The 15,204-nt window shown below is 42.8% G+C and overlaps 1 protein-coding gene across 1 annotated transcript in view; it reads left to right on the forward strand.

The window, feature by feature from the left end:
- The first annotated feature begins 552 nt into the window (after positions 1 to 552).
- Positions 553 to 15,204, forward strand: part of Nsun7 (NOP2/Sun RNA methyltransferase family member 7) — a 36,277-nt gene continuing 21,625 nt past the window's right edge. Inside the window, exons 1-5 of the mRNA XM_051165124.1 lie at positions 553 to 924; positions 4,216 to 4,274; positions 4,882 to 5,012; positions 14,078 to 14,230; positions 14,717 to 14,900. Of these exons, the coding sequence (XP_051021081.1) occupies positions 594 to 924; positions 4,216 to 4,274; positions 4,882 to 5,012; positions 14,078 to 14,230; positions 14,717 to 14,900 (858 nt within the window). The 5' untranslated portion in view covers positions 553 to 593. The remainder of the gene's footprint in view (positions 925 to 4,215; positions 4,275 to 4,881; positions 5,013 to 14,077; positions 14,231 to 14,716; positions 14,901 to 15,204) is intronic.

Raw genomic sequence — 15,204 nt, forward strand, 5'->3', positions numbered from 1 at the left:
GAGCAGCGTCTCCCTAAGGGACCCTCCCCCCGCCCCCCGCCCCCGAGCGTAGCTGGCGAGCTGGCACGGGGCGCCTAGCGCATACCCTCCTGCCAGAACCGGCCGGTGGTGTGGCTGCACTTGAACCAAACGGCCTCCGCGGGCCGCCGCCTCCCGGGGCTCCCGAGGGTTCCCAGCTGCCTCGTCTTCAGCCCCAGAGCCCCGGGAAACATCCCACCACCTCTCCCAGATCAAGGCGGACTCGCGGAGAAGGTGATAGGGCGCTCACTCCCTTGGATGCTGAGGATGCGAGGCCATGGAGACTTTAGGACACTTGTGGTGGTCTGTCCCTAAAAGGGTGTATGGCAAAACTCGCTCTTCTGGGGGGTGGGGGCGGGTGGAAGTCAGTTCTCCAGCCGGCCCTCCCATCCTTGAGTGCAAGCTTGCCCTGCAGTTGGAAGTACGGGATGTTGTGATGGGGGTTGTGATGGGGCCACCAAAAGATGCTGCAGAAACTGACTTACCGAGATGATAACCTTTTCTTTTCACAGAGATGATGCTTAGGGCCTACAAGGATAGCAAACTCCTGGACCACCTGAATTGTACTTGAAGCTATGACATCAGGGGCAAACATGCTGGACCCAAAAAGTGAACTGGAGTATTTTAGCCAAGAAAATATGGAGGAGACCTCCCAACTCGCTTCCCTGGAGATGTCAGGCGATGTAGTATGCAAGGGAAGATCTTCACCTACTGTTTCAGAAAAACCTAGCTATCCAGACTCCGTGTACGTTATGGCAGCGAACATTTTTCAGGGTATTCGAATCGAAAGACCGCCAGACAGAGTCATAATAAAGTACGGGAACGAACCTCTGTCGTTTTGGCCCCAGCACGAGGATGAATCATTTCAGCGATTGTCCTATGAGTTGGCTTTCAGTGCCCTGAAGTGTGAGTAATAACCAGTCTTGAAGGTCAGCGCTAAAAGAAAATAATGAAGCCAGGCATGGGTGACTTATGCTCAGTTCAGGGCCAGCCTGGGCCACAAGTGAGCTTCTGTTTCAGGGAAGCCAAAAGGTGGGAGGTGGGGGGCTGGGGCTGGGGGTGGGAGTGGGGAGGTGTGCGTCTCTTTGGTCAGTTCCAACAGTCTAAAAATGAAGGCGTCTTAGGGAAAGTAGCAGTTTTATTGCTCTTGTCCCTCGATGTGTTAGTACAGTCATTAAAAGGAACAGGAGGCAGCATGGTTGGACAGGCCTGCAATCCCAGGGGGTGAGCCTAAAGGATTTAGAGTCCCAAACTGGGATGGCCTATATAGCGAGGCCCTTCTCCAAAAGAAAAAGAAGAAAGAATAAACATCAGCAAAACCAATGGCGAAAAATATCCCATTAGTGGGGAGAATAAGAACCCATAGTTTAATCACCTCCCTCTCCTGACATAGCTCTATTAGATGGGTTGTGTGTTTACCTGCTGTCTTCTAAGTTCATGGGGTATCCCAAGCATAAGGGAGACTGGGGCAAGAAAAAGAAAGAGGAGGGAAGAACAGTCTTTAAAAAGTAAGCAGTTGGCGGTGGCGCATGCCTGTAATCCCAGCACTCGGGAGGCAGAGGCAGGCGGATTGCTGTGAGTTCGAGGCCAGCCTGGTCTACAAAGTGAGTCCAGGACAGTCAAGGCTACACAGAGAAACCCTGTCTCAAAAAACCAAAAACCAACCAAACAAACAAAAAATGAAAAGAAAACCCAACCAGTAAATAATAGTTCATTAAATTATCCCAATCCAATTATCCAATTCTTAGCCAAATAGCTTTTATTTGGAGTGCCAGACTTAAGTAAGATTCTCCTTTTTAATTTGCCTCCAAAGTGCTAGGATCCAATCCCCAGAGCCCCTTTATGGTAGTTAAGTGTCACCTTTGGAGTGTAAGGTTAACTGTAAGGAGGCCATAACTAGACATTGCTACTTTGAGGCGAGCTGTCAAAGGATGTGCAGGTTTCTTTTATAGATTTATTTTTATTTTATCTATATGGGTGTCAAATTTCCTTCCCCTGCCAAAAACATAGAATACATTGAATAAAATATAGCTATTATGTAAGTTGACATTTCAAAGTAAGAGTGATACACAAATTTAGCTACATAAAGTTAACTCTTCCTGCACAGCACGAAAGGCAGTCAGAGGTGATCACTTTTGCAGGAGTCCTAGAAAACAAGCATAACATAGGCAAAAATCACGGTCTGTTTTCCTTCATTCTGCTCCTGTGATTTTACAGTGACTCCAGTGGTCAGTGTTTTATAGTCTACACATGTCTTCCATGGTTATGAAAGTTACATTTTCTGTGACAAAAAGATTTATGCCAGGAGATTATGAAGTTAATAGGAATTAGTTTGCAAGCATAAGGATTTAAAACTCTGAGCTTCATTTCCCTTATAAATGAAATGAGACCAGCACTTTATATTCCAAAGCTGGTGACTTAAATATATATGTAACATTTCCCAAAAGATTTCCTGTAAGAAGGATAGCCTCCACTTCAAAACAATTCTTCTTTGATTTTTTCTCATTTCTGAAATAGAGGTTGAAATTCAGTGTCTACATTATAAATAATTGAATGAATCAAAGCTAGTCCTTTACTTTCTGTTTGCCTAAGTAAAACATATGTGATATTTATAGGTTAAGTGTATCAAAAAACACTGATGAGCCAAGGGGAGTGTTGAGAACATGTTCATCTGTTTCTGCCCATGCAGCCATGTCTCTGTTCTCCGCTGACTGGACAGGGTCCTCGGGCAGACCCTTCCATGGACACTCCTGCCATTTGTGTCTTGGACTAAATGTCTCCTCTGTGTCTTCACTAGTGACATTTACCAGATACTCAAGTTAAAAGTATGCCTAATAGGGGGCCTGGAGAGATGGCTCAGAGGTTAAGAGCACTGGCTGCTCTTCCAGAGGTCCTGAGTTCAATTCCCAGCAACCACATGGTGGCTCACAACCATCTATAGTGAGATCTGGTGCCCTCTTCTGGTCTGTAGGTGTACATGCAGGCAGAGCACGTAATAAATATATACTTTATAAAAGACACTTTCCGTTCACACTTCCCATTCACGGGCTAGCGACAGCACTGATAACTTACCCCAGCGAGGATGTTAAAAGAAACTAACCTTGCTTAGAATGAAAATCCAGAACAAAATATTAATAATACTTAATAATCAATACAATATATCAGCAATACTTAAAATTGAAAAGAGAAAGGTTCTCAACATTTTTAATTTATTTTATTATTTGTGTGTTTGTTTTGAGACAGGGTTTCTCTGTTTCACAGAGCCCTACCTTTCCTGGGCTCGCTTTGTAGACCAGGCTGGCCTTGAACTCACAGAGATCCGCCTGCCTCTGCCTCCTGAGTGCTGGGATTAAAGGCGGTTGCCGGGCTGGAGAGGTGGCTCAGAGGTTAAGAGCACTGACTGCTCTTCCAGAGGTTCTGAGTTCAATTCCCAGCAGCCACCTGGTGGCTCACAGCCACCTATAATGTAATCTAATGCCCTCTTCTGGCCTGCAGGTGTACAGGCAGAGCAGTGTATACATAATAAATAAATCTTCTTTAAAAACAACAACAACAAAAAATAAAGGCGGTTGCCACCATGCCCAGCTATTTTTTCAGTTTTTAAGTATGTGGTTGTTTTCCTTGCGTAGATGACTGTGTACCATGTGCATACAGTGCCACTAGTGGCCAGAAGAGGGCACCAAATCCCCTGGAAATGGAATTACAGCCAGTTGTGAGCCACCATTTGGGTGATGGGAATTGGAAGAGCTGTCAGGGCTCTTAAATGCTGAGCCATCTCTCCAATCCTGCTGTTTAACACTATTAATTATATCTTCTTTACTGTCTTTCAAAGGTCATAAAATAAAAGTTAGAATTCCTTTACGACTACTTTGATTATTCATAATGCCTTGATCGTGAGTCTATAATGAGCCCGAACTGTAAAAGCTCAGGATTCATGAAGAATATAAATATTCCATTTTGATGTTGTAATTTATGTCTTTCTGAGGAGTCAAGGTACATTTTAGATATGAAACAAATTTTGTTTTCTGTTTTTTGTTTTTTCCGAAGTAGCTACAGGATATTAGGCCTGCAGAGCCTCCCATCTAGCGATCCCCTATATGAAACTAATTTTACAACATTACTTAAAGTATATTTAATTCAGAGTTTTTATTTTCAGATTTGGTATTTTGAGTAATATGCTTTTCCCTTGTCTTGCAGACCAAGATATTTTGGAAACTATATTAATAGACAGCTATATATTCCCAAGTACCACAATAGTAAGTAAACAACCTTCAGAATTAGTCGGCCTCATCAGTGCTTTTGAGAACATTTGCAAACCCCCTTAGATCTAAGTAACAGTTTGCCTTGTGCCAAGCTCCTCCTCCTTCTAATATTTGCAGCTGACCCTGGCCCTAGCATTTTGATTCATATAATCCAAATCATCTTTTCTGAGAAGCTTTTGATTTCAAACTAGATTTTTTTTCCTTTTGAAGATCTTCTCTATTGCTTTTTTCTTTTTTTAAAAAAAGATTTATTTATTTATTTTATGTATATGAGTGCTCTGTCTTCATGTACAATAGAAGAAGGAATCAGATTCCATTACAGATGGTTGTGAGCCACCATGTGGCTGCTGGGAATTGAACTCAGGACCTTTGGACAAACAGCCAGTGCTCTTAACCACTGAGCCATCTCTCCAGCCCGCTTCTCTATGTCTATGAAAAACAATGGAACATAAAATATTGCTGTTATCCATGTTCAGCCTCACCCGCGGAGACTCAAACCCACGGCTTCTCTCAGGCTAGGCAAGCGTTCTGCCCCCAGGTTACAGCTCAAGCCCTTGGGTATCGTTTCTCTAGTTTCTTTGTGTGTGTCTCCCCTTGGTAGCCAGATCGTCTGAGCAGTCTCATCATTGTGATGCTGTACGATTTCCAAGATAGAAAATTTCAGCCCCGTGTCCTTCCCGACAGTGAGGAGCCCATATCAGAAGTTCAGGAAGTAGAGAACCTTCTTAACAGGTAACAAGGATGTTGATATGAAACCAGCGTTAGCGTTTGGTTTACAACGGTTTATGTAGTCTAATTTATAGATACCTATGTCGCAAACATTTGTGGAAAAATGTGAAAGTGTCTTGAGTTCCTTTGCAAACACTTTTGAATAGTATAAATATCTACCCTTAAATCAAATTGTTTTAAGATGTTGAATTGAGTGCTCCAACGTATAAACATGCGGGAAGTCATTACTAGTTTCTAATGCATAAGCTAAACTTAATTTGAAACAGCTACTTTTGTTTCCTTAATTGACAGCTTCAAAAAAAAATTTAACATGTAACAAATGAGAAAATTCCAACAGTATACTAGAATTCACTGTTCTGCCAAATTGGGATTAAAAAAATCTGTTTAGTTAAGAACAAACTAATGCATTTTAGCTTCCTCTTTATCCTAAATATCAACAGGGAGTGCCATGTGGATAATAAAGAAGTATTTATCTCAAAGCGTGGTTAGAAAACATAACATGTTAATAGTACAGTTTAATTGAACACATGCTAAATATTACTTGTGTTAATGGCGTCCTAAAAATTCAGATGTTGAAAACTTAATTCTCATGTGGCAGTGTTGGGGGTGTGAGCCTAGTGAGAGATTCATTAAACATGGGCTTTGCCCTGCTGGTGTATTAATCCTATTATTTTAATTTTTACTGTTTTTTCCTTTTCTTTTGAGTGTGTGTGTGTGTGTGTGTGTTTGCACATGTGTTGGTACAGGCGCATATGTGTGGAAGTTAGTGGCCAATTTCAGATGCTTTCTTCAATTACTCCTGTAGAGGACTGTTAATTCAGAATGTGGCTGTTCTGGCAAGAGATCACATCTAAAGACCTTCTAGGTCTGGGTGGTCGACTGGAATACAAACATGCCTCTAATCCAGGAGGCAGAAGCAAACAAGGCCAGCCTGCTATAGAGCAAGTGTCAGGTAAAGAAAAGCTTAGGTCCAGGTATGGCAGTACAAGCCTTTAATCCCAGGTGAAGGTAAAGTCAGTTTGTAGAGGCAGCATCCATGTTTGAAAGTGAAGTCTAATTGAGTGGCAGAAAAGGTGACGAATCAGAGAAGATTTGACAGAATAGGCTATGCGCAATCTCATGAGAAAAGAGAGGAAAGGGAAGCTACTTAAGAGGCAGTTTTACAGAGAGAGGAAGCAGTTTTTACCAGGACAGCAATAGAGAGATGGGTTGCAGAGAGAGAACTCAGGTGAAGACGGAATGAGCCAGAAAATGAGAAGGAGCCAGAAGGTTAGAGTAGACTGCTGAGTTAGTTTGAGGCCAAGCAGAGCAATTCCAGGCTGAGAGAAGCCAGATTAGACAAGTCAGCTGGGAGAAGAGTTTGATCCAGAACAGCTGAGTTGAGCCAGCAGCCCAGAGCTCAGAAAGAACAAGTAAGGGTGAGCTCATTAAGCAGGAAGTCTCAGAGGCTAGAAACATTCTAAGCCGAGGCTAGATTGTTCGGAGGCTAGAAGCTTCCAGGACTAGGCCTAGGCTAGCAGAAGGAGGCTTCCCAGTAAGCCCCCTAGACAACAACTGAGCCAGGAGAATAAAACTTCCTTTTATATACTTCCTTATTTTTAGACACCAGGTTCCTCACTTAACCCAGAACTCACTGATTGAGTGAAAGCAGCTGGGCCAGCAGCCTTCCTGCCTCTACTTACTTAGGATTACAGCCACGGCACGCTGCGCCTGGCTTGCTCACGTGGGTGCCGCGGGTTTGAACTTAGGTCCTTATGTTTGGCCAATATGCCATTCACCTACCCTGCCATCTTGCTGCCTGCGTGGAGCTGGGAGTAACTCTGAGCATCTGATCCTCCTAAATGCTGGGTTTATAGCAGGCACAGCTGGAAAGTGGAACCCCTGAAGAGCTCATAGAAGCTGTGATGTTAGGAGTAAAGCACTTTCCTAACATGTCTAAGGCCCTGAGTTCAAGCCTCAGCACTACAAAAAAAAAAAAAAAAAAAAAAAAAAAAAAAAAATTATATGAGTGAATTTGTCCTCTGAGACTCTTCTTCCTTTCTGCCACAGCCATGGTCTCCAGGCTTCCTAGCCACAAATAAGCTCTGTTCCTTATAAATTACAAAATAATATGCTAATAAACTCTCAGTTATTGGTTTAAAAAATTTAAATTTAATTATTGTGTGTATATGATGCAGGTAGGAGAGTGCAGGGCCCCGTGTGCCACAGTGTGGATGGCAGAGGGCGGCTTCTACCGGTTTCCTCTCTCCTCCGCCGCAGGACGTAGGGGTCAAGCTTTTCCCACTGTGCCATCCGCCCAGTGGCAGCTTTTCTTGTTATTCTATTTATTGTTATGCTATGTTAATTAGTGAACCACAGCGTAGCAACAACCGTCTTGCGGGAAGACTAGCCTGAAAGGGCTGTCCAGCATACCCAATTTTATACGCAGGGAAAAGTCAAGTCATTTCATTTCAATTACTGAAGGCCGAGACCAGAAGATTCGGGAAATAGAAATATAATTGTTGTTTTTGTGAATGTTTGTCTCGATCACTGCTCTAAGAAGTTCTTTACATAACAGCTTTATGAGTTGGGTACTATAAATGGCCTGTAATTTGACACATGGGAAAACTGAGAGACAGGTTAAGGAATCTGCCTAGAGACACACAGAAAGGGGAGTGGCCAGGATTCAAAATCAGGATTTTGGGTTTTTTTCTTGTTGTTGGGGTATTTTTGTTTTTGTTTGTTTGTTTGATTGGTTGTTTTGGTTCCGTTTGGTTTGGTTTGGTTTTTCGAGACAGGGTTTCTCTGTGTAGCCTTGACTGTCCTAGACTCGCTTTGTAGACCAGGCTGGCCTCGAACTCACAGCGATCCACCTGCCTCAGCCTCCCGAGCGCTGGGTTAAAGGTGTGCACCACCATGCTTGGCTTAAGACCCTATTTTGAAAAACCTTCACAAAATGCAAACCTTATCTAAAATTAGCCACATTACACTCTATTTATTATTATATCCAACTCACAACATATGTAAGAGATGCCTGTATTTAATAACCGTATTGCATAGAACAGATGACATCTGTGTGAAGATAAAGATATGCAGGGCTGGAGGGACGGCTCAGCGGTTAAGAGCACATACTGCTCTTGCAGAGGACCTGAGTTTGGTTCCCAGAATGCACTTGGATGGCCCAGAGGATCTGATGCCAACTTCTGACCTCTGCCAGCACCGTGCTCATGAGCACAAATGCCCCCTTTGCAAACACACGTACAAACAATCAAAAAATTCAAAACCAAAATCTTTGAAAAGATACACTTACAGTATTTTTTGAGGTGCTGTGTTGCAGAGGTTGGTTTCAAAGTCTTTTTTTTTTTTTTTTAAGATTTATTTATTTATAACATATACAGCATTCTGCCTACATGTAAGCCTGTACACCAGATCTCATCATAGATGGTTATAAGCCACCATGTGGTTGCTGGGAATTGAACTCACAACCTCTGGAAGAGCAGGCAGTGCTCTTAACCACTGAGCCATCTCTCCAGTCCCTGGTTTCAAAGTCTTAAGCTCAAGCAATCGTCCTACCTCAGCCCCCAAGTGCTACCAGGCCCAGTAAAACCGAAGGCTTTTAATTAAGGATCTTAGCTTTCGAGAGGCCGCCGTCAGCTAGCTTGAGCAAGAATGGAGAATGTTAAAGGGAGTTCTCACAGAGCTCAAGGACTTTAGAGGAAATAAGATTATGAATTAGAAAGGACAGAGGAGTCTGGCTTATTTAATTTCTTTACTTTTTCCACCACTTCTCTTTCAGTTTCTGTGCCATTCTCTCTTCCTTTGAAGTTCTGTTTGTTTGCTTTGGGTTTTTTTTTTTTTTTCCTAAATTCTTTTTTTTTTTTAAACTACACACACACACACACACACACACACACACACACACACACACGAGTTTATTTATTTATTTATTCATTCATTTTATATGCTGATCCTCACCTCCCAGTCCCACCCTCCCTCCCCTATTCCTACATCTCCCTCCCCTGTTCCTCAGAAGAGGGGAGCCCCCTTCCCATCCACCCCAGCTCATCAAGTTGTGTCAGGACTGAGCGTGTCCTCTTCCCCTGTGGCCTAGCAAGGCAGTCCCACCAGGAGGAAGTGATAGAAAAGCTGACAAGAGAGTCCATGTGGGCTAGAGAGATGGTTCAGAGGTTAAAAGCACTGTCTGTGCTCCCAGGGGTCCTGAGTTCAATTCCCAGCAGCCACGTGGCTGCTCTCAACCATCTATACTGTGATCTGATGCCCTCTTCTGGCCTGCGAGGGTACATGCAGGCAGAACATTTCATATATAATAATAAATAAATTTTTAAAAAGAGAGAGAGTCCATGTGAGAGACAGCCCCCAACCCCCTCACTAGAGGACACATGAATCCTGAGGTAGCCATCAGCTACATTTTGTAGGGGGCATAGGTCCAGTTCACTTAAAGTCCTTGGCTGGTTCTTCAGTCTCAGCAGGCCCCTCTGGGCCCTAGTTAGTTGGCTAACCTAAATATTTGCCTTAACTCATTTCCCCTGTCCCTGATACACTTTGTGATATCGACTGCATCAAATTCTGTTGCTCCAATTTCAAAACACACGCTAGGTCTGTTCACTCGTTCCCAGGTTTACTACCAGCGTCCAAACCCATAAATGGTGAAAAAGAGTCTTCATCGGCTTTCCTGCTTATTGCTTATAATTCTTTCTTTCCCATGATCTGTCCCATAGGGCAAGTAGAGTGAAATTTGTTTATCTTCTGAGTCTCTTCTGAGATTCGTGAGATCTCTTAACTGATTTTACAGAACCACCATTTTATCAAGAAAACAAAGGATGGGCTGAGAGATGGCTCAGCAGTTAAGGCAACCCAGAGGATCCCAGTTCAGTTCCCAGCACCTACACAGCCCCTCACAACTGTGTAGAACTCATTCCAGGGGACATGGTACCCTCTTCTGAACTGCGTGGGCACAGTGTGCATATGGTACACACATATGCGTGCAGACAACATACTCGTAACAAAAATAAAACCTTTAAAAAGGAAACAAATGAGAACAAATATTGGCAAAGATGAGAAGGCACAGGAACACTTATTTACTGTCAGTGGGAACTTAAACTGACACAGCCACTGTGGAAATCAATGTGGAGGTTTCTCAAGAAGCTAAATAGAACTGCTGTGTGATGTCACCCCGGGCGTATTCCCACAAGACTTAACCTACCATCAAAGAGCTACTTACACACCCATGTTCATTGTTGCTTGGTTCACAATCACTCGGAAATGGACCAAGCCTTGGCGTCTACCCACTGACGACGAGGAAATGACACTGTAGTACAGAGACACAGTGGAATTTTACTCAGATGCAAAGGAAACTGAACTTATGAAACTTACAGGAAAAAATGTATAGAACTAAAAACTATATATATACATAGTGAGGTAACCTAGGCTGATAAAGAGGTTTCGCATAAGCTTGAGCTGCTCCAAGTTTCCAGGTTTGTTCCCTTTCCTCCGAGTGCCTGGTCTGAGGCTCCCTCTGCTTCGACCGTGGGCAGCACGCCTTCACAGTTTCTACATCTGTACAGCTCCCCTTTGCTCTCGGCTCCCTCCCACTCTTCCCATGGCTTAGTTAGAATGCAACTCCTAGGAAATGTCCCCTGGCTCCCACAGCAAGGACCTTTTGTCACACCACGCACGCACGGCACAATGAAATACCTTTCCTTATTATTACTGTTTAGGAAATTTCAAAAGTCTCTTTGTTTCCTGCCTGACTCTTTGTATGTCAGAGGCAACTTCTTCCTGGTCCATTCACTGGTTGCTGGAGCTTAGAACAACACTTGCAATATATAGTAAGAAAAGTGTTTTTGCTCAATGAATTCATTACTATTTTTCTTCTTTTAAGTATCCCTCTAATTTCTGCACAAAAAAAGTTGCAATATTCTGTCTTCAGTGTGCATGATGTGCTGTGATTCCACACCCAGTCTCTCTCCACCTCTGCTCAGTAAATGCACTGGGCTGTTTAATGTCTGCACATTTATGTGGCGCTGTGCGCTCTCTGCATGCGTCTTCTCTCCAGAAAACTCTTGCTCTGTCTTCCCTCCTTTTTCAGTGTGGAGATTGTTTCTCTTCCTTTGCAGTCTTAGAACTCCCTTTGGGACCAATATTGATATAATTCTTCTTACTACACTTGCCCTATTCTTTCTGTATCTCACAACAGTCATCGTATTGTGCTGGGATTGTTTTTATGTATACCACCAAGCTATTACTTACTTAAGGATTGAAATCAGTTTTTTTGGGGGGGTGGGGCAGGGTATTGCTAGGTAGTGCTGGCTGGCTTGAAAGCTGAGAAGCAGAACAAGCTTCAACGTGCAGTGATCTTCTGTCTGCATCTCTCCTGCTGGCATCACAGGCAGGTGCTACTACAGGCCCAGATGATCTTTCAGTCTTTATAGATCCAGAGAGTTGTAAAAGAATAAGCATAATAATTATAATCTTTTCTTGACTGGCTTGACTGTGAGAAAAATTTCGTAAGTATCTTTGCAACAACCTTGTTCATTAGATACTAATTACTAAAGTAATTGCTTACTTGTCTAGCTTAGAAAACCTGTCTAAAGGCATGCTTCTAATAATTGGTGGAACGAAAGTTTGAACTCAAGTAATTTGATTCAGAGGCCAGGCAGAGGAGAGGGAGGGTGTGGGAGGGGAAGAGAGAGGAGGAGAGGAGGAGGAAGGGAAGGAGATAAAGAGGTGAGGAAAGAGGTGAGGAACATGCAGATTATAGGCCTGCAAATAGTTATGTATGTGAGTAAGGACAGATTTCTGTGGCAGCAGAGTTCTGAAGCTAAATTACTCTAACATCTCATGATAAAGCTGAAGGATTCTGTTCTATGGCCAATAGGATTCCCTTAAGATTTAAGCTTTAAAATTGTACAATGATGCTTAAAAACGAGCCTCTGACTGTGTAATGGGAATGCTGGTAAAGGAGAGTGCTGCGGGACATTTGATCCCACCGCGGCCCCTGAGACTGTGAACTGCAAAAACCTGCCTTTTGTGTGGCGCGGTTGAGCCCTAGCACACACCTTTAATCCAAGACCTTTCTGTTTACTGTAAACAGGCAAGGTATGAATCAGCCAGCTCTAGCACACACCTTTAATCCAAGAGCTTCCTGTACACAGGATTTAGTAAAGTTAACCCTAGGTCAAGAGGTCAAGAGGTGGAGCAAGAAACCACCTGACAGGGATTAAAAAGTAAGAGGGACTTTGGGTTGAGGGGTATTTAGGACAGCGTGTAGAAGTAGAAGGGCTTTAGGTCTTTAGCTTTTGGCCTTTTAGCTTTTCACTCTTCAGCTCTTTGGCCTTTGGGATTTGAGCGAGCAAGGCTTTGGCTTTGTTTTTGTTTTGTTTTGTTCTGTTTTGTTGTTGTTGCCTTTTCCTCCTGGCATGTCAGCTGAGCTATGAGCCTTTTGGGCCTTTTTGCTGAGTAGGAAGGTCAACTGGGTGCTTTTTCTGCCTCTCTGAGCTAGCAGGTTCTCACCCCAGCATCTGGCACCTGATAAACAGATAAAATAGAGCATTTGGGATTTTCATGTAAATCAACAGGAGATAGTTGGGAAGCTGTGATAGCAGAAATTATCACTTAATTCACTCAGTCACATTTATTATGGCAACTAAGTTGGTATTTGGAAATAATCTTTTCATCAAAATATTCTGTAATCAATCATCTGTATGTGTGTAGCATAGAGCGGCAATTCACAGTACATGTGTGGATTCTTTGGTGTGTGCTAATAAGCTATCATTTTTAAGTGTCTCCTGCTATAATTCTATGATATTTACACATAAAATTAGATACAACTGTAGCTCTAAGTCTGCTGCCTGCTAACCCCTCCCTCCTCAGGTGTCTCCTAATCTCCTCTCCCAGACCTGCAGATTAAAAGTTTTATGTTGGTCCGTGGATGCGAGATGTAGACTAAGGAGTCGGAGTGGCACACGGAGAAGAAAGCAGTGTCCAGTGCTCGGTGCTGAGGTGGGAACTCAGCAGGTAGCTCTCTTATCACTGAGCTCCGCACCCTGTTCTTTCAGACAGCGCTGCTGGGCCTCACAGTAGTTCCTCAGGGATGTCTTCCCTTTTAAAATATGCGTCAAGAGCAGGGCGTGGTGGCACACACTGTTAATCCCAGCAGAGATTAAAGGGAGGCAGAGGCAGGCAGACGATCTCTGTGAGTTCAAGCTGGCCTCTCTACAAAGAGAGTCCAGGGCAGCCAAGGCTCTGTGTAACAGTGAAATCTTGTCTATAAATAAATAAATAAATAAATAAATAAATACTCATCAAGCAGACCTCAGCTTGTACTTGACTCTTTTGTGACATTTGTTTCTTGTTTTTCCTTTATTTTAGCTATATTCCTACTGAGAAAGCTCTGAAAGAGCCACACAAAAATCCCATTTGCACTCCTAATATGTTGGGTCTTCACAGCGGATATTAATGTTTCTCTTTTCTCTTGTTTTGGGACTTTGAGACATGGGATATTCAGAGCTAATCAGGACTTGATAGAGATCAATACAAATCACTTGATTGTTATCAACCATGTACTGTTGCTATCTTGATATTAACCAGACTACAATGGCTGCCCGCAGTGTGTTAGCCCTGTGCTAATGTTTTGTTTGGTACCAAGCACACACTAATACTGAGGTAAGTTGGCTACCTGTACAGATGGGAAAACTGAGGCCAAGAGAGGGGATAAGTGGCCTTCTCAAGGTCACACAGCTGGTAAGTGACGAACCTGCATTCAATCTCTGCTTCACCTGACACTAAGTCCTGTGCCTATCCTGTGAATGGCTGTCTCTCAGCTACCCATGCTGTAAGTATCTGAGGAGCAGGTAGCTATCCAGGGGCAGCAAAAATGGAAGAAAAGATCAGGACTATTGGATTTCTATTTTCAAATATCACAACTTCTAATTTTAAGCTTCAAAATCTTGGAATGAAATGACAAAGTTGTTAAAATTTTAAAAGTGATTTTAAAGAATGTTTCAAATGGAGAATTGATAGTCTTGTTTCAAGTTCCTGGTCATCAAGAATGGGTTTTCTGTCTCTAGCTCTAAGACAAAACTGGCTGCAGCCCTGGCGAGATGTCGGATCAAACATGATGCCCTTTCAATTTACCACATCCTGCCAGAGACAGTTAGGAAACAGGAACAAAGGGCCTCCACTTTGCCTCTCTATGCTTGGATAAATACTGGTAAAATCAGGTATGCCTTTCAATCCAATTCTTCATTCATATTTCAAAATCCCATTCTTTTAAGATAATGTAATACAGAAGGCAGAGGCAGGTGGATCGCTGTGAGTTTGAGGCCAGCCTGGTCTACAAAGTGAGTCCAGGACAGCCAAGGCTACACAGAGAAACCCTGTCTCGAAATCACCCCCCCCAAAAAGATAATGTAATAAATAAATATTACCTTTGAGGTAATAGTTGTAATTGTTAAGTGTAGAGGTCACATTTAGGGAAGTTATTCGAGTGGAGTTTAACTTTAGATCTGACCATCAATTTACTAAATTGTTGACAAGATTACATTAGTATGTTAGATATCCTGTTTCTAATTATCTTTTAACTCTGCTAAAATCATTTTATCAGACGCAATAGGCATAGTGATAGTTTTCATTGTTGCAGGGACAAAAGTATTAATGTTTAAATATATTTCAAAGCATTCTGTTTGTAATTATGTTTATATTTACAGCCTTGAAGAAGTTTATAGTAATTTGAGGAGAAAAGGTTATAATAGAGTTAAATCTATACTGCACCTTGATGACAAAGTCTTTGCTGTGGATCAGCACTGCTATGATGTCTTAATTTTCCCAGCGCATCTCAAAAAAGATCTTATGAACATAGATCTTTTCAAAGATTATAAACTTATTTTTCAGGTAAACCACTATTCACTCTCATTGTGAACCTGAATAATCCTGTTTATCCAAAGAACCCTTCCATGGGCAGAGGAGACCTCAGGGAGGCTTAGAAACCTGCTTGAATAACAGCAGCACCTCACCCACCACCACTGTCGCCCCACTTCAGCCTCCTAGTCCCGTGTGAGGCTGTGAAGAAGAAGGCTCCTAGGTTTGATTCCCAGCACCCACAGGGCAGGTCACAACGGTCCGTGACTCAGTCCCAGAGATCTAGAACCCTCTTCTGACCTCCATGGCTACCAGGCACACACGTGGTGCACTTACA

The sequence above is a fragment of the Acomys russatus genome, chromosome 22, assembly GCF_903995435.1.
Source record: "Acomys russatus chromosome 22, mAcoRus1.1, whole genome shotgun sequence".
In the NCBI taxonomy this organism is placed as follows: Eukaryota; Metazoa; Chordata; class Mammalia; order Rodentia; family Muridae; genus Acomys; species Acomys russatus.